At 39.8% G+C, this 18,235-nt stretch overlaps 1 protein-coding gene across 1 annotated transcript in view; it reads left to right on the forward strand.

Moving 5' to 3' along the window:
• fmn2a (formin 2a) overlaps positions 1 to 18,235 on the forward strand; it is a 39,062-nt gene that overhangs the window by 13,882 nt on the left and 6,945 nt on the right. The window contains exons 6-13 of the mRNA XM_079362806.1: positions 1,486 to 1,573; positions 5,735 to 5,796; positions 9,715 to 9,806; positions 9,904 to 10,033; positions 10,199 to 10,345; positions 12,132 to 12,191; positions 13,075 to 13,195; positions 15,798 to 15,890. Of these exons, the coding sequence (XP_079218932.1) occupies positions 1,486 to 1,573; positions 5,735 to 5,796; positions 9,715 to 9,806; positions 9,904 to 10,033; positions 10,199 to 10,345; positions 12,132 to 12,191; positions 13,075 to 13,195; positions 15,798 to 15,890 (793 nt within the window). The remainder of the gene's footprint in view (positions 1 to 1,485; positions 1,574 to 5,734; positions 5,797 to 9,714; positions 9,807 to 9,903; positions 10,034 to 10,198; positions 10,346 to 12,131; positions 12,192 to 13,074; positions 13,196 to 15,797; positions 15,891 to 18,235) is intronic.

An 18,235-nucleotide genomic window follows, 5' to 3' on the forward strand; every position in this document is an offset into this window, starting at 1 on the left:
TGTCAAATGAATGCTAACATACAGTTTTGGTTGCCAACAAGATGTGTGAATTAACATGCCCACTTGAGCAGCAGCTTCTTCTCCTGCTGATGTAACGACCAGCAGGTGAAGGGTCTTAATTATTGATTGGATGCACCTGCGGAGCTGGCTGCATGAAGAAAAACACAACATGCATGTCTCACGTTGTTCTGAAAAAGAGGAACTAGTCTGAGGGTAAATTTGGAGAAAATGCCCTGATTCAAAGAATGTTCTTGGAATTTTGTCACTAGGAGCAATTATATACTATATTATATACTCTTTTTGAATGTGGACCCTGGAGTTTCCTGAATTCTTTAGTTGATGAAAATAAGAGATAATGGTATTCCGGAAAGGTTTTAGTCTCACTAAATAAAAAGGAAAAAATTGAATCATCATCTGTCGATGGAGTCGGATTGATTGTGGGGAATTATGACTCAAAATGGGTGTTATTGCCTTACTTGAAATAAGTGATTTCAAATGATTTAATTGCCTCTGTAAGCTCAGAAATGCACTTCTTAAGCTTCAAATTACATCCACGGATAAACTACATTAACATATGTTCTCTGTTTGACACAAGTCGACCATGTTTCTAGATAATGTGATGTTCATATTAGCTGATTAAACATGACTAATTTCTTGTTTTATTTATGACCAGTTCGCAGCTAACCTTCTCAATCCCAGGCTCACCGTGGAAGCCTTTCCCCATTTTATCACATCCACTTTGTCCCCTGAAAATTTCGTTTGAGCAGAAACACAGAGAAATGTGAAGCCTGTTGATATAAGTTCATGTGTGTTTGAAGGGTCTGTGGTCTGTGTGATCTGGTTTTTGATGGAAGCATTCAGTCTGGATCACAGTGGGCTACAGGTTTCATGCCTGTTCTTTCACTATTTTGATACTTGACGCACACTTCTGCTAACTCAAGATGTGGTTCATAACGGCCCTCTTGGATGAAGTTTTTCATGCATAGTAAAAACACAGGCTTCATTTTCAACTCCTGGATGTTTGTCAAGTAAAAGTCACCCTTATGCAACAAACATTTATTTCTAAAAAATCTTTCAGAGCAGTTTGGATTTCAGGGAACAATAGTTTTGACTCGGAGGTATTTGTATTTACTGAAGCAGAACTTTGAATATTTGTGGCACTACTCCACTTAGTTTGCCTTTTGTTGGTTAAAAGTATTAATTTGCAGAACTTTAAGATGATGGATGTGGATAATTGGAGGAAATAAAGATGAACATTATTTTTCATTATAATTCAGCTAGGCGGCCTTTTAATTTTCTAATGTCTGCGGTTGAATAGTCATTCAATTTCCTCCCACAGAAGAAAACAGACAAAGGGGAGTGATGCGCCTGTTTTGTGTTTTCAGTATTTTGTGTATGTGCATGCGTATGTGAAAGTAAATGGAATATTTACATCTCTGGCCTCGTATAACCCTGCTGCTCACTTCCTTATGCCTCATCTCTCAGGTGGTGAAGCTCTTGAGCAACAAGCGTTCACAGGCTGTGGGTATTCTCATGTCCAGCATTCACCTTGATATGAAAGATATCCATAATGGTAAGTGTTACGATGTAGTTACGTTCATGCTTTTATGTTACTGGCTTTTCAGAAAGGAATTCTGCCACAGATTCTCGGAAAATTGCATGTGGAAAAATGTGATGTCAGTACGACTTACATGTTCTTCAGTGTGCAGGTCATATTGTGTACACCTCTTTTTTGGTAAAGGTGAGCAAAGAGATAGATCTGCAGCATTTTTTTTGTTTTGAGATTTTTGAGAGATTGATTTCTGATAATCAAAATACTATTTGAAAAAGAGCCACTGTGTAATAATGCTGTGATTGTTGGTTAATGCAAGAGAAAATCAAACCTGTTGACACGTTCCAACATACTCCACTCTGAGGCTGACTTGAAGTGAAATGTGTCAATACTATTTAAGGATTAAACCCAATATCTGGAACATTTATGTTTTACTCGGCCTCAATATAAATGTCTTTGGTAATGTTGCATAAAAAGTTACACCTGTTTTGAGTGTTTCTGAAAAAAAATAATTTTTAAGCTGTTTTCGTTGCTCATCACCAAATGTCAACATTCAAACTGTCAAAAATAGGGGTCAGTGTTTTACAGATTGAAATCCCTGTCTTGGAGCGCCAGATAGCCTCGTGGTAATGTCCCGCGCTTCATGTACGGAGGCTATAGTCTAGTCTAGTTCTTGCGGCATTAGGTTGAAAAAATATATATGTCAAAACAATGCTTCATAAAGCTCCTTCCATGGCTGCCAACAGTTGGTTGTTGTTTTTGGGGAAGGTTTCAAAAAATCTGTTCCAAGAACAGTGCACTTCACATGGATGGATTGAGTGCTTTATTTATGTGAGCTCACATGCAGGTGACAGCTGTGGCTGAGAGATAACGTTCTTTGGCTCTCTACCAGAATGTCAGACTCAATCAATCGATCTGTCTGTCGTTATTTGTGTGGCGCCTTTTCAAACCAAATGTTATCTCAACCCTAACGAGCAGGTATAACACCTTTCTCTTTGTTGTATTGTCTACAAAGAGAACACATTATTCAATCATGAACACAGCATTAAGCAACATTTAGCAAAGTTACAGTGGCAAGAAACATCTTCCTTTTAAGAGGCAAAAACCTTGAGCAAAACCAGACTCATGATGAACAGCCATCTGCCAAACTGTCTTGGCTTGGAAAGTGAGATAGAGAGAGGAGATAATTTCAGAAAGAAGGACAGGGACAAACAGCAACCACAATAAATAAGACAGATTTGTAGCAACAGTGTAAAAAATGTCCTTGAGCCAGACACTGAAATCTGAAACACTGAAATAAATGCTGTCTGCAGCGTGTGATTTTTGTGACTATTTGATACTTATCATACCTCTGCCATAAAGTTATGAATGGGTGAACAAGACCTGTGGGGTAAACAGTTAGGGCTATACAATCTCAAGTCCATTTCACTTTCAGCACACACAATTCATCCACCTATTTATACGAAACTAACTACATGTCAAGTATTTCATTTTTTGCTTTACCAAGCTAGCTAAAATCTTCGCCCTAATAAGTAGCTGTATCCTAAATTACAACAACTCTAAGTGTTATCTTTTTGTTATTCTTCTCCTGTCTAGTTTTCTTTGCTTACATTTTGCATAATCCCCCACCTCCCACCTAACATCCACATCATGTTCCTCCGCCCCTCTCTGTCTTCCTCTGATGAGTTGTCACCATCTTGTCTAAACGGCTTTGTTAAAGTGAAGTCATTCAGGAGACGATGATAGGAACCGACTGTTTTCCTGTTTGAGTTTCTCTCTGATTGCTCCCCCAGTCCTCGCTCATCGTCCAAACACATTTTCCTGTCTTATTCAGGCCTCCCGCAGTACCCCCTTTATCTATTCGCTCATGGCAGCTTGGTTAACTTGCATTTAAAATGAGTTAGTACAATAGTAACTGCAGCTTGAACATATTATTTAAGCAATATACAGTCACTCTGTGCATACTGTTTATGCTTTATTTTAAAGCGTGTTTTGTGCTGATTTTTACACTCTACATTTCCAGAGGCAAGTCATTTTCCAGGTCAGTCTTTGGTGCATCCATCTCAGGTCAGAGCCAGAGGCCAAGAAAGGGCCACTCTCATCAGCAATGTCATTTGTCTCCGATGTTAGGACAGTTTTTACCATAGTACATAATTAGCGCTGATTGGAAACTTCAGTATATCATGTCGGGTGAGATCACAGAGAAGATATCTTAACAGTTTGGAAAAAGGCTCTTCTCATTATGTGTTGTTGTTCCACCCATAAAGTGACATGCCTGCTGCCTTGCACAAACAACAACCCAAGACAGTGTTTTTTTTGTTTTAGTTTGTAATGCATTTAATTGGAAAGATTAGTGGGCATGAAGGGTTATAGCCTTCACGTACTCATTATTTCATACAAAACAGAACACCCAGAATACTTCATATTCAAGCAATGCCATTGCTTTCTAATCCCTGAAATGATCTCATCTTCCCTTATGCCGTCAAATATTTTAGATGATAGATGAAGTTTTAAGGACAAATTGTTCTCAAAAGAAGAATTTACGCAAATAAAATGTGTAATCGTGTCTTTCTGGGAAGTGAATCATGTTTTTTCTTCTCCTGATTGAGACGGTGACTATCAAAGCCCTCGTCACATGAGTATCTCTGACTCAGAAACAGAAAAAACTCCAAAACAGAAACAACAACATCTGAATAGCTGACTTTGATCGTGTCTGTTTTATGACACTCAATTATGCAAGAACACATTTTCCTCACAGCTGTTGTTGTTTGTTGTCAGACTTGGCCGCCACTCTACGTGTTTCATAGGACACTTCCGTGCTGCGTCTGCTTCCTTTCAGGCTCTGCATTCAGTGGTTGGCGGCACCACGCCAGGGTTGAATGTGGTACACAGGGTAGACCCAGACAGATGGGTTTGCCTATTGGTCACAAGAGGTCTGTGTCAGAGCGATGATACGGTTTTCTCCCATGTCTTTAAAAAAAAAAAAAAAAAAATGCCGTCTCCAATCAAAGGAGCCAGCCAGACTCTGGTTCAGATTGTAATGAAAACCAAATGGTGACAACAGGGGAGTGTGAGGAACAGAGAGAGAAAAGAGAGAGGGAAGTTGTTTTTGTGGTGGCTCTGGAAGAGGGGAGAGTGTGAAGAGGTTGGAGAGTGACAGCACAGAACGAGGAAAGAAGGAGTGAGGGGATTTTACAGGCTGAGGGATTACATAAAGACAGATATTAAGGCTAACAACTTGACGTAGAACTGTTCCGATATGTACAGAAGTCACTTGAGGTCTTGTGTACAAATGTCTCTTCTTTAGATTCTCCTGCCTGGATTATTCTGTGTGTAGCCAGTAAGAAATCCACTCGTAGAAGTCCCAACGTTATTTGTCATGTAAAGTAAACATTTTTCATTGGATTCATTATGAAGTGTTATTCTTCCTGACACTAGCCTTCCCCCTGTATACCTCACAAGCAAAAATGGCAGATCAAAACATTATAAGTAATTTGGACACCCACCAGCTGATGAAAATGTATGTATGTATGTATGTATACACACACACACACACACACACACACACACACACACACACACACACACACACACACACACACACACACACATATATATATATATAGGTGTTGAATGCTTCACCATAGAGGTTGTGCATATAGCAACACCTCAGCCTCAATGCAGCAGGCCCCCGGGCTCTGTTTGTCTTTAAACATTTACTTTCAAAGGATTAATGCTCGAGGGCGCCAGGTCCATGCGCCGAGACAAAAAGGCGACACCTGGAATTCAAACACAGAAGTTCAAACACAGATCTCTGTACCTTTGACAGATTTCTAAAACCGCCATATTTCTGTTTTAGTTTGTGGCCCCCTTTCTTTGCTATAGTGATGAGAGCTGATATCTTCATAACTAACAGCAGACGGAACATAATGCTTTTTGTGGAAGAATGCTGTCTATGTTTTATTTGAGCTGAAGCTCTGGGAATAAAAAACAACTCTGATTTGAAAAGATGTCAATGACGGTGATTGCAGTCAAAAGACAAATGTTGAGATTCCGAAAGTTGTGGTGCTGCTTTCATTTCTCACTTGTTAACGTTGTTCCTTGAAGGCAGCACAGAATTATCATCACATGCTTTGGTGCAAACATTAACATTAACATGTCTTCCTCTGGTTCCATTTATAGCCGTCCTCAATATGGACAACACTGTTGTCGATCTGGAGACTCTGCATGCCCTGTATGAAAATGTGAGTAGAGAAACACTCTCAAGTGCTGCTTGGAATTGCAGCTATGTCTTTATGGTTACAATAGTAATAAACATTTTTAAACTTTGCAAATTTCTGACTTTGAGAAGGATTTTCGTGGCTCATGTGGATAGCGGTTTTCAAAGTCAATAGACCCACAAAAAGACAATATCCTCAAACCTAAATCCATTTCTGCAATTTCCTGCCAACGCAGAATCGTAAAAATACACAATCTTGAGCAATAAACCCAGCATAATCATACAAAGTAACACCAGTGACAGCTCAGGCAGATTTTGACTGCAACGTTAGCTCTGGAAAAAAAACCTTTTTCTTCTTCTTCTTCTTGTTCTTCTTCTTCTTCTTCTTGTTCTTCTTCTGTGGCTTCCAGAAAAAGTATTATTTTGGAACTGTCTGCTTGTGACAAATAGAATGATTTATGGTTACACTTTTCATGCCATATATGAATAACAGGCAATTATTTTATTACAGAATGAAACCTTAGAGGACTCAACAAGCCTTGATATCAACAAAATGGCAAAAAAAAACCATCTCTCATCAACTGTTAGCGTTGTTTTATTTGGCACTTCCCTGACTTAAACCACAAAACACCAAATGCTATCCATCAAAAAAAACTCTTGAAGATCATCAAAAACTAAACGTTTTGAATAGTGTTGGTTGAAGGGGAGATCTCATATTTAATTAAATTCATGTGTTTATTCCAAAAAGCAACATGTCATTCAGAGGTGTTACTTCACTGGGCACTTACAGTAAGTGTGCATTAGACTCCAAAACAAACAGGCAAGCCACAAACTGTCTATCTGCTATCAGCCTTTCACATAGGCAACATGTTTGGATCTGACTGACTTTACTTTTGATGTCATCCAAAGGAAATGATAGTCTCGAAAGTGCTGTGTTTGTGTCACACTGCTCCTCTTGAACACTCTCATGTGGTTTAGAAAAAAAAGAAAAAAAGCGACTTCAAGGAGTTTTGCCAAGTGAAATGACCACATTGTGTTGTATAACATTAGCATAAGTAGAATTATGGAGCTGTCATCACTACTTTCCCAAATGTCTCCATTTTGGCTCTGAAGGACTTCTTATGTACAGTAAATACATATTCATCAACCTTCACTGATAGGAAATCTCCCCCCCCCCACCCGTTCACGGTTCAGGCCCCGTTCGAAGGCAGGTCAGTAAATAATTGAACATGAAAAACGGGCATGTTTTCCACATTTCAGCAAGAATACAGTTTTAAGATGCTGTGAAATTCCTGTGAATTGCTTTTTGGCACAACTACACAGGAGGGGCCTGGTCCTTTGGCTGCCAGAGGCATATTAATAATGTTGATCATGGGAATGAGACGGAGGCTCGAGACAAGCTGCAGTTATGAACTAATGTGTCATAACTGAGGATCAAAAGTCTTCTAACCTCTCCACTCACCCTGAGACTTCAAGCCCTCTCTCTCCCTCTCTCTCTCTCTCCTTCTCCCCCTGATGGCCCGAGGCTGTGTTATTGAGTCAAGGAGCCAAATTGTTTCTCTTTTGTATTGCGAGACTCCATCCTGTCTGTGGGTCTCCAGCCCCCTAAACCACAGTTGGCAGCACAGTCAGCCTGTCTTGAGGAATGCAAGGGGCTTCTAATGGTTACACCCTCGCTCACTGCGCTAGGAACCAGATCACACACTGCTCTCCCTCACTCTCTTTTCCGTCTCACACACACAAACATACCCACAAACAAACGTTTTTCACCACACAAATGTGCACACACTACACTGCTACACACAGAGAGACAGAAACACACATACACAGGCAAAGGGACAGAGTCACTAAGTCTATGTGCTTGTGGATTATAGCCACTCCTGTTCTTTGAACAATAAGCCTCCTCCATTTAAGGGGTCACAGTGATAGTGGGACACCGCTCCCTCCCCTCTAATATCACAAGCCATAATCTGGGCCCAGACTGGATGTCTGAAGTTCAGATTTCTTTCAGCTGACAGTAGCTAAATGTCAAAGAGGTCAGTCGGAGCCAGAGTCCCTCCTACGAACTGCAAATAATCACCTCGTACTTCCATTTTTTTGTATCTACTACAAGGCCTGGCGATGTATAAACATATTTGACATGTTTATTACATGATGCAATATGTCATTTGGACACTTTCCTTTGGCAGCTCAATGTACAAATAATCTCATAAATGTTGTTCCATTGAAAATTGAGTGACATAAATAGTGATTAAGCCCTGACTGGCTCTGTTTATCCCCGCATTCGAAACCTTGCTAATGAATACCACTTGGCTACAGTTTGAATTCTGGCATCAAAAATATCATCCTACTCTTTTCCTTTTGCATTTGATATTCCACATGGGACTGCATTTCTCATGCTAACAACCAGTGCAACATGCCCTAGCAATTCAAAGATCACACGCTTATGCCTACTTGTCCCCAATTACACCAAACACTGCTGGGCTTCACTGCTGCCCTTTGAAAAGGATCTGCTTTGTATTAAATATATTTACACTTGAAAACATCTCGAGAGAAGGCGAAGGAGAGCTTGCCCTCGTCGACAGAAGGGAGCGGTGTGTAGAATACTAATCGGGCCCTCTGTGCGTTTGATGCTGCCGTTTGAAGTTTTCCAAGGATCCATGCCGAAGCTGAACCCCAGAGAGAAAGATGGAGAGGAACAGAAGGAGAGAGCAGACGGCTGAGACTCTTTGGGGGTCCACGGGCTGAGAGAGAGTTTACATTTTCTTCCTGGGGATGGTTTTATTGTTTGGCCCATCTGCGTCAGACACATTAACATCTATTGTCTTTGCCTCTTGTGAAATGAAGGGGCATTTCAGGCCTGTTTTTTTTTCTACCACCTTGTATAAAACTGTGGTCCAGACCCTGACAGCAGGATAACAGTCAGGAATTTAGTCTGGCTGAAGGCAGCGCTCGAGCATTTATGAAACTCATACAGCGTAGACTGGCATAAGGTTGAGCTTACGTTCCTGCATGTCAGTGAAGAAGAATAGGATCCACTGGTTGAGGCACAACGTTTGAATACAGCAAGTCAAGAAATATCAAGGCATGGTCCAATAAATATGTCTTCTGGCTGTGTTGATCATATCACATGATCAGCCTACCTTCTCAGGTCAAGAAACAACAAAAAACGATTCTGCAAAATCAAAACCTGGAAGGAGGAAATACTAACTATTGTGAGGTTGACAGAGAAGCTAGCACTTCAACATAACGTATCCTTAATGTCTGATGATAAGGTCATTTTATTCAATTCAGCAGATATCTTTCATTTTGGACCTTTAGGCAGTGCCGGTTGATCCAACACATTCTCTTAATGTTTTTTTTCTCTCCTCAGTTAAGAGCTGCAACAAGAGCTATTATAGCAGAACACAAAACATGTAATTCCTCTTCCATCTGTAGCCATCTTGTCATTATCTCATCTCTTTAAATGGAGAAACCCTGCATTAATTCACACCTCTTTTCTATATTCTCTTTACACTGTGATTTGCTTCGACATGAAACTGCTGCAATTTAGAGAAGCTCATTATACTCCCAATCTATACAAGTACAAAAGAAACACTCACAAGAATGTGTCGTGCACCACACGAGTATGTTCACAACATCTGGTGTGAGAAGCATAATTCCAGTTTATGCCAATGTGTTTGGCATCAGGGCCTCGGATTCTAACAGTTCCTGATGTTTTTATGATCAAACTGTGCACACACCGTGTTTTAGTCAGCTTTTCTGACACTTAGTTTTGCTTTGATTTCAGTAAAAAAAACAAAACTCTGACAACTGAGACTCCAAATAAACATCCATTTATTCACATTTAAACATTAAAAAAGGTTTCTTGTTACTTTGCGTATCAACTGCATGTATACAACTCATTTCAGTTTTTGATCTAATGTACATTTTCTTTCGTCAGAGAGCTCAAGCTGATGAGATGGATGGCATTAACAAGCATATTAAATCATCGAAAGACAAGGAGGACGCCAAACCACTCGACAAGCCTGAACAGTAAGAGTCAGACCTGCTGTCCGAACCAAAATTACTGCATGAGAGCTGGGGTTTTTTGATACAGATGTTTTAAACGACAGATTTGTGTCTCTGTCAGGTTTCTATTCCAGCTGTCCCAAATCCCCAACTTCTCTGAGAGAGTGTTCTGCATCCTGTTTCAGTCGACTTTCCACGAATGTATCACCTCAGTCCTCCGTAAAGTAGAAATCCTTCAGAGAGTCTGCAAGGTGAGCCTCTGGCTCTCCTCTCACTTCATGTTCTTTTCTGTCAACCTGTCTTATCTTCTCACATCATTTTCATCGTATTTGTTTCAATGCATTTGTGTGTGTGTGTGTGTGTGTGTGTGTGTGTGTGTGTGTGTGTGTGTGTGTGTGTGCGCGCACATGTCCTAGAATCTCCAGACTGGCGATTGTGTACTGCAGGTGCTTGGCCTGGTTCTGGCTTTTGGCAACTTCATGAATGGAGGGAACCGTTCTCGAGGGCAGGCCGACGGCTTCACCTTGGACATTTTGCCAAAACTGAAGGATGTAAAGAGCAGTGTGAGTTTGTGTGTTCCAGATGTAAAAGCAAACTTCCCTCACTCTATTTGATTTTGCACAAACACGGGAGCGAAGGTATGTGTGTAAATATGTTTAATAGAATGAATTAGAAAAGAGAATTAGAAAGAATAGAAAACCTTTATTAGTATGCTCATTGTATATTCATTAACTACATAAACTGTATAAAATATGTACTTTATGACAGCATGGCCATATAGTTTGAATTTTAGGTCATATAAAAAGATGGAACATGGTTAAACAATGTTAATCAAAATACTTGGTCTCAAACATGGTTTCTTTCATCATACTTAGTTCTTATCATACTGATTAATGTCCCAATGTGCATTTTTTCCCCTGAAAAATATGTTAAAATGAGTTTTTAATGTCATAAAAACGTATAGTCCCATGATTGACAGCAGAAGAGGAGAAACAGCCCGACAAATCAATATGAACACATACACAAGAGTCTTTGAACTTGCGATAACCCTGCAAGTGTCTGTTTCAAACCTACTCTAGAATTTGTTCGACTTCGATGGTCTATGTCCCAATGACGTCACGGTATTAGCTGGAGGCGTCTTCAAGTATTGCAATTTTATCTTGCTGTGTTGCCAGAATAGAAGGAGTAAAAACAGTAATGTCTCAAATCTGAAATTCTACCAAGCGGCAGCCACGACTGCCCATCAACAACATGTGAGATGTTGCTATCCTCATAACAAAGCTAAGCTCACACAAGTGTGGCTAATTATGACAGTTGCTGTTTCGTTACATGTAAACCACAACAGTTACACTGGTATCTGGTATGTAGTTAGGTTGACGACCACTTTCCGATCTACGCTATAGTGCTATAGGTTTACGATATATAGTCAATCATACAAGCGCATTTCACCATCAAGATGAAGTGGTTTGCTCTTGACAATGACTCAAGTCTTGTACATGGCGGTCTCCTGTCCTTTCCACTGGCTAAGTAGAACTTCGGACCATAGGCTACGACAAAAATAAACTTCACAGTGTAATAACTGTGTAGGACAGGGTAAAAAAGGTTTGTTGCTACCTGTCAAACCCTGTAGGACATGTCCCTTAATATTATATGTCAAAACTGATATTTTCAATCACACTGGAAATCAGTAACTTATTTATTCTGTTCAAAATGTGCTTGATATAAAGTGATGTGAAACCATTGGGAAAGAGAGAGAGTGGGGAATGATATGCAGGACAGGAGCCGAGAGTCGGAGTCGATCCTTGGCCGCTTGCTTCTCGAACTACAGCCTCTGAATATAGAGTTGGCAAACTAACGGCAAGGCTAGCAGGCGCCCCCGTCAACTCTTAGTGTTAATCTTGTGTTTCAGAAGTGTCCCAGTTGTTTGTCTCTACAACTGAGTGTCCAAGAGACTTTCAAAGCAGCTGAACATGAGGACCATAGCAGTGCAGATTTAAGAGGGAGACCATTCTGTTTACTATATTTATTCAATATCAAAACGGGCTCAGTGCGCCCTTGGCACTGCCATATAAGGACACAGTGGTTTGTGTTTTTGTGGTGGTGGGCCGAGTAAGGTATCCATAAAGAACATCAAACTTTCCACCAACTCTTGAGTTATGACAGCTGGCCTAGCAAAGTTATGTTTTGTTGTATTGCTCTTCCAATGTCAAGATTTATGCCCAACCTCTGTGACCGCTGTGTCTATTCTTGTTTGCCTCACACAAATTAAAACGTCCTGCTTCAACATGATTGAATTAATAAATAAAGGGAATTTAGTTTATTTATTTGGATCCTTCTCTTTTCTTTCAGGATAACTCCCAGAGTCTTTTGTCCTACATCGTTGCTTACTATCTAAGGCACTTTGATGAGGTATGTTTTGGTCTCTGTTTATTTGAATCACTTTTCTGTTTGAGCCTGATTTGCTTAGAAATCCTTCCAGAGCTTTCTTTTCATCTCCCCTCTTGCCAGAGGATACCATGGCTTATCCTTTATCAAATTATTTATTTTCTTTTTCCTCATTTTCAGCAGGAATAAATCTCTCTCTCCTTCTCTGGCTCTCTTTTAATTACCCTTTCTGTCTTTCACTCTTCATCTCCCACTCGAGCACTGCTTTGGTCTGGGTTCATTCAAACCTGCATTCTGTCCATTGGCACAGCTTCCAAAGGAGCGCTAGTGTAAATAATTAAGTTCTCCAGATGAGATGAACTCAGTAAAGTGCAGCTTGCCAAAAACAACCTGCAAGACAAGGCTCCAGCCCTCATAATGGCCTTGTAGTAACTCTGTTGGAGAGAAACACAGTGTACCTTTTGCGGAAAGTTTTATGGTCATTATCGGCTGTAGTTTCAGCAATATCTTCGGTGGGATTCTGCACATGCGATGTTAAAACTTCACAATATTTCTTGTTGAGGTGGAAACAGTCTTGTGATATCAGTATATAGACGTAGAGCGGCAGCAGTCATGAGAGAGTCTGATGTTGAACGAGAAATGACAATTAAAAGTGCTGCCACCACTTTAAGATCAACAGTAGTGTGTCTCAGCTAGTGGAGATACTTATCACCTCGTCTTGTGAGCTAAGTGTCTTTTCAAATCCCCACTGATAAGTGCATGTAGGTCTCTGAAGAAATGTTTTCCTACCTTTCCTAGGGTGTATATACTAGAGAGGCCCTTTACCATTTGAAGAAGATTGATTATGACAAAGGTGTGTGTGTGCGTGTGTGTGTTTTGTGCATGAACGTGTGCCGGGTCTTACCAGGATGCTGGCAGAGAGACGTGTGTGTACCCTCTACCTGAGCCCCAGGATCTTTTTCAGGCCTCCCAGATGAAGTTTGAAGACTTTCAACGAGATCTGCACAAGCTGAAGAAAGACCTTAAGGGTATGATCGTCATCCTCATTTCACAATCATCCCTTTCTTTGAGCACATCTTAAATCTTTAAACTGCAAACTTACAGCTGACTGGAATGTACATGTTGCCATGTTACAGCCAATATTTATCACGGGTGCATCTCATTTTAAACATTAATATCACATGGAAATGTATTATAGAATAAATTATGTGTTACCATGTGCATATATTGCCTTGCAAAATGGAAAATAATTTTCAAAACCTGACTAGCTTTGGTCGTGTGTGGATTGGAGAAGCGGGTCAACAGAGAGATAGCATCTGTTTGTCGTACAGACGAGCAAACCAGAAGCAGATGTGACTTGTCTGATGTGGACTCCCTTAAGACCCGGTGTGTCTTTACTTGAAATAAGAAATAAAAATATAAAGGACTAAAAGTCAGGGAGCTTCCACTACCTGTTTACATTATTAAAGATACTGTATATCAGCTTCTCACAGAAGTAGAAGAGGCTCTTGTTGAGCTCTGAATCGCATCAACCTGAAACAACACTCAACAGCTGAACTGTTTTGAAGATGACTTGAGAAAACCTTTGCATGTCTCCATGTAGGATCTGTGTAAATGTTATGGAAGATGGGTTTACTAAATATTATTTATAGTCGGACTGATTTGTTTGAAGGTTGACTTACAGGAGAATGAAGCATGGTTATTGAAACTGAAGGAAATACATGGATGCTGGGCACCTTCTTCTCTCATGTTTCTATTCCTTTAAAAAAGATGAATTTCACATAAATTCATGTCCAAATATACCTTTATAATGTGTTTAGGTCTATTTGTAAAATGAGTGATGCTAATAAAGGCACTTTGAGCCAAGTTAGGGGTCTGTAAGACTCGTGCATGCACAGAGCAGTTAAGGTACAGCATCACTCTGGATTACAAGGAGCCAAACTGATGTGCATTTGCTTCTGTATTTATACGTAAGTCATTTGATTAAAATGTGTGTGTATAACAAGTAACAGCGAAGATATATGAGTTTAAGAGAAATAGATTCATAGTAGTTCAACCCTTTGATTTATATCAGGGTTTTGGTAATGGTTATTTATATTCTTTGAAGTGCCACAAGCAGTTTGCTTATTGTTAAGTAAGCAACAGAACCAGATGAAATGAAATTGTTATATAAAACCATGCACACCTGGAGGTCCCATTTTTGTCTTCAAGTGAATGATTCATTAGTCCGTCGTCAGTTCTACTGCACACTTTATTATTCAGACTTTTATATAAAGAACGTTTTGTTAAAGAAACTTTAAAATCAGGAAATAACATGCCAAGGACATGTCATTCAGATTATTCATTCATTTAAAAATACTGTTCAGTAATCACTGATAGAAGTCAAAGCACAGTATTAATAGAGTTGCATGATCAGCGCATTACTTCATTAAGGGGCTTTACAAGTTGCATTTGGCACGAAACGTGTAGAACAAAACATTTTATAAGATAAGTAAACTTTTAAAAGGTTTTATTAAAGTTTTATAAGTGAAGAACCAGTGAGTGATTTAATTTGTTATGCATATGAAGACATCAGGAGTATGTAGAGTGTGGAAATTGGATTATGCTTGACATTCCAAACTGATTGGTTGAGTTAAAAGAGTCCTAATGAATGAGGCCGTTGGGAAATATTCCCTTTCATGACTCTGTCTCCAGTCACTCAGCACTGAGAACACTTTCCAATGCCTGAAGTGCCTACAAGAAGTAAAAGAATAAACCACCAGTATTTTTTTTTGCAAACATGTGTGCACGCATGAGTATGTTAACGTGAGTTTGTGTGCTTGCAGCTCAATTCGACAATTCCCCAAACCTGGTCTGTTCTCTATCACATTTTATGTATCTTTGCTGCTAAACAAATCAGGTGCCTGATCAGTGTTGCCAAATATTGTTTTTCCTAGCCCATAATGGTTCTTTAGGCTGTTCGTTATTTGCAATTCATAAAAATGGAGTTGCTCGCAAGGGAAATGGATTTGCGTCTGCTTTGACCCCGGTGGCAGTGGCACATGCTGGCTGTGCATAAATACATCATCACATGCTGTACCTGCAGACCTCTTCATTACCTTGCTGAGCCAGTTGAGTGCTCTAACAGATCTGGGCTTCGATGACAGTTCCCAGCGGGGGGTTCCGATTGGTAGGCGGCGTAGAAATGGCCTTGGCTGGCCCGAAGGACATCAGCAAGCAACGCAGAGGAGAGAGCTCACTGTGTACTTTTTTGGTTGAGGCAACATATGGTCTATGAATTACCACTTACCCAGTCACGACCTCCACTTTCCTTTAAGCGTCTCATGGCCTCTCCAACTCAAAGGCTTTGAGCTGAGTTTGTGTATACGTTATGGTCGCAGATAGAGCATGACGATACATTTCTCCTGGGATCAGAGCGCAGGCCTTCCTGACTCTTGGGGGTTGCTTACTAGTCATTATGGGTCATTATGTCTTTGCCAACACTTACTCAGCAGAAATGCAGCAGAGATTTATGAATGAAAGCTCAACCAGGGCAAAGTGCGTGTTGGAGTTTGTCATTTCAGCATAAATGCTTGATTGAAGTGTATTTTTTCCTCAGTGCTTCATCATGACATTCTTTTGTTGTTTCAGCGTGTTCAAGTCAGATGGAAAAAGTTTGCCAGTCTTCCTCTGAAGAGGACCTGCAGCCTTTTAAGGACAAGATGGAGGAATTTCTTAGCAAAGGTGAGACCAAGTTCCAAAACTCGCGGAAACTAATTTTGTATGACAGATATCTGCCCCATTAAGGCCAAACTTCTGGATGATCAGTCCACTTTATTACATGATTTGCCCATCAGGTTAACAGGAAGTGAATCCATTGTTGGCACTTGGACTGTACCATGTTCAGCCCAGATTATGTGTTAATGTTAGTGTTTAACAGACCTGGCCTGAAACCACCCAAAGGACTGCAAGAATCAAATGAACTTTCCCGATAATAATTCAAACTCTTTACATTAAAAATGGAACTCTGGAAGATTACATCAGCACTTGTCCATCGGGATGATGATAGTCAATGAGAAATGGCGACAACTTCCCCTTTTTTCACTTGATAAGATTTTAAAATTCCAGTAGTCTGAGTTTAGGCCTATGGGATACATTTTGGGATATTCTGTATATTTCTCCTTGTAAAAAAAAAATCCCATGAAAGACCAAAACAAACAAGAACTGATCCTGACAAGTGTAGCCAAATCTCTGATATCACTTGTTGCTTTATGCTTTGAGCTTTCATTTTGTCCAAAACCTATTAAAAGCACATCAGTAAGCCAAACTCTTGCACTGAGTGCCATATTACCTCATTACCATGAACATGAGGAGAGCTTGAAGCCCCTTAGACAATACTCTGCTACTATGAGTACAGAAAATCTCCAACACTGCTGCTGAAAAGAATTTCCAGCAAGTAAACCATTTAATCCCGTTTTAGTCACATTTGCTCAAAGCTAAAATATCCAGCCTTTAGTTTTCAGTTTTTTTGTTTTATGTGTTTCAAGGGGTCACATTTGATTTGGGCTGAGCACCACAGGCAGGAGAGGGAAATTGGAAAGAATCAATAATAATAGTGATGCATTATTTGTTATTATCACCAACCTTACACTTGAATATGATAAAACTTCACATGGTCAGCCCATTTGCACATAATATGGTTAGCTCATCTGTGGTAGCATCAGACACAGGGTTAAACTCAAAGAGATTAACAATTTATTTGCCCAGATACAAAGGCCAATGTGTGATGATGTACCATTGGCATATCTTTGCTGCAAATTCATCTTTGGTGTGAGCGTATGTGAAGTAGCTCATCCATCAAAATGATTTAAGTGCTCTTTGTCTGCAGACATTTCCAAATCTGTTCCATGCTGCTTTCTGCTTGATATATATACACAGAGTTCACTCCGTGTCGTTTCCATAGGGACCTCTGTTTATTCCAGGGTGTATTGAATAACTCACAGCTATTGTTTCAAGTATGTCTATCTGCTTTGACGGATTATACTGCACTTGGTAGCTGGGTCTTTTATCTTGATCTCTACCACATAAAACAGAGTATGTCTCGCTCTGCCTCAAAGGAAGGCTCAGGATGGCCAAAGGTGAAACTGTCACACAGTCTGTTCAATTGGCTGCAGAGAGCGGCTTGTAATAAAACAGACTTGTTCTGCACCTGATCCCTTTCACTTGGTGCTCTTGACGTCATGACGTGTATTTTTTTCCATTTATTTAGCCTTTTGCTGGTGTTAATGATTTTCCTTTAGTTCCTGTCTCCATCTGTTTCCATTTTCAGCAATGTGGTACTGTTGTTATGACATTATTTATGTTTGAAGGACAAAAGACACATCAGACTACAAGCACTACATTGCTTCCTTAACGTCTTCTCCCCTATCAGAAAATAAAATAAACCTTCCCCATAAGTGCTGTTTACTAAGAGTGCTGCTAAACAATGAGGATGAATTAAGGAATTTAAGTACTTCCTCTCCCAGGGTGCTTTCAGATTGTCCCTCCTATCTTCTTTCATTCTCCTTTTTACCTTAACCCCAGAAGCATTTAAGTGGTGGCCATATTAAGAGTGGTTGGAATTCTCTAAAAGTTAAGGAAAGATGTGTCAATGCTTCCTTTATGACCTCCTTTAGCATTGGAAACACTGGACCATCCTTTACAAAACAGATGAGAAAGTGCCGCCCCATAATTCCTTGCGGCCAAAACATTTAAAGCGACTCACGCATCCAATCATTCACAAAAACTAAAGTGATCATATATTGATATGAACGTGGTTTATATGTTGTTGTGACTTATAATTTGTTGCTTATGTACCATTGTATTCGTTTTATTTTATTTATTTTTTTGTGTGAAGAAGGTGAACATTGCTTTTCCACATTCTTGTACCATATTTATGGAGATGCTTTGCTGTTATTTGATGTAGATTTAATACGAGAAATTATAATAGGGCAGTAAAACCTTGTCAATAAAAAAAGGAAAAGGGTCAGATCATGGAAGTCACCACTGCAGTGATACACCTTAAACAACTTTAAACTATCTTAAACCCA

Source organism: Symphodus melops (assembly GCF_947650265.1).
Source record: "Symphodus melops genome assembly, chromosome: 15".
Taxonomy (NCBI): domain Eukaryota; kingdom Metazoa; phylum Chordata; class Actinopteri; order Labriformes; family Labridae; genus Symphodus; species Symphodus melops.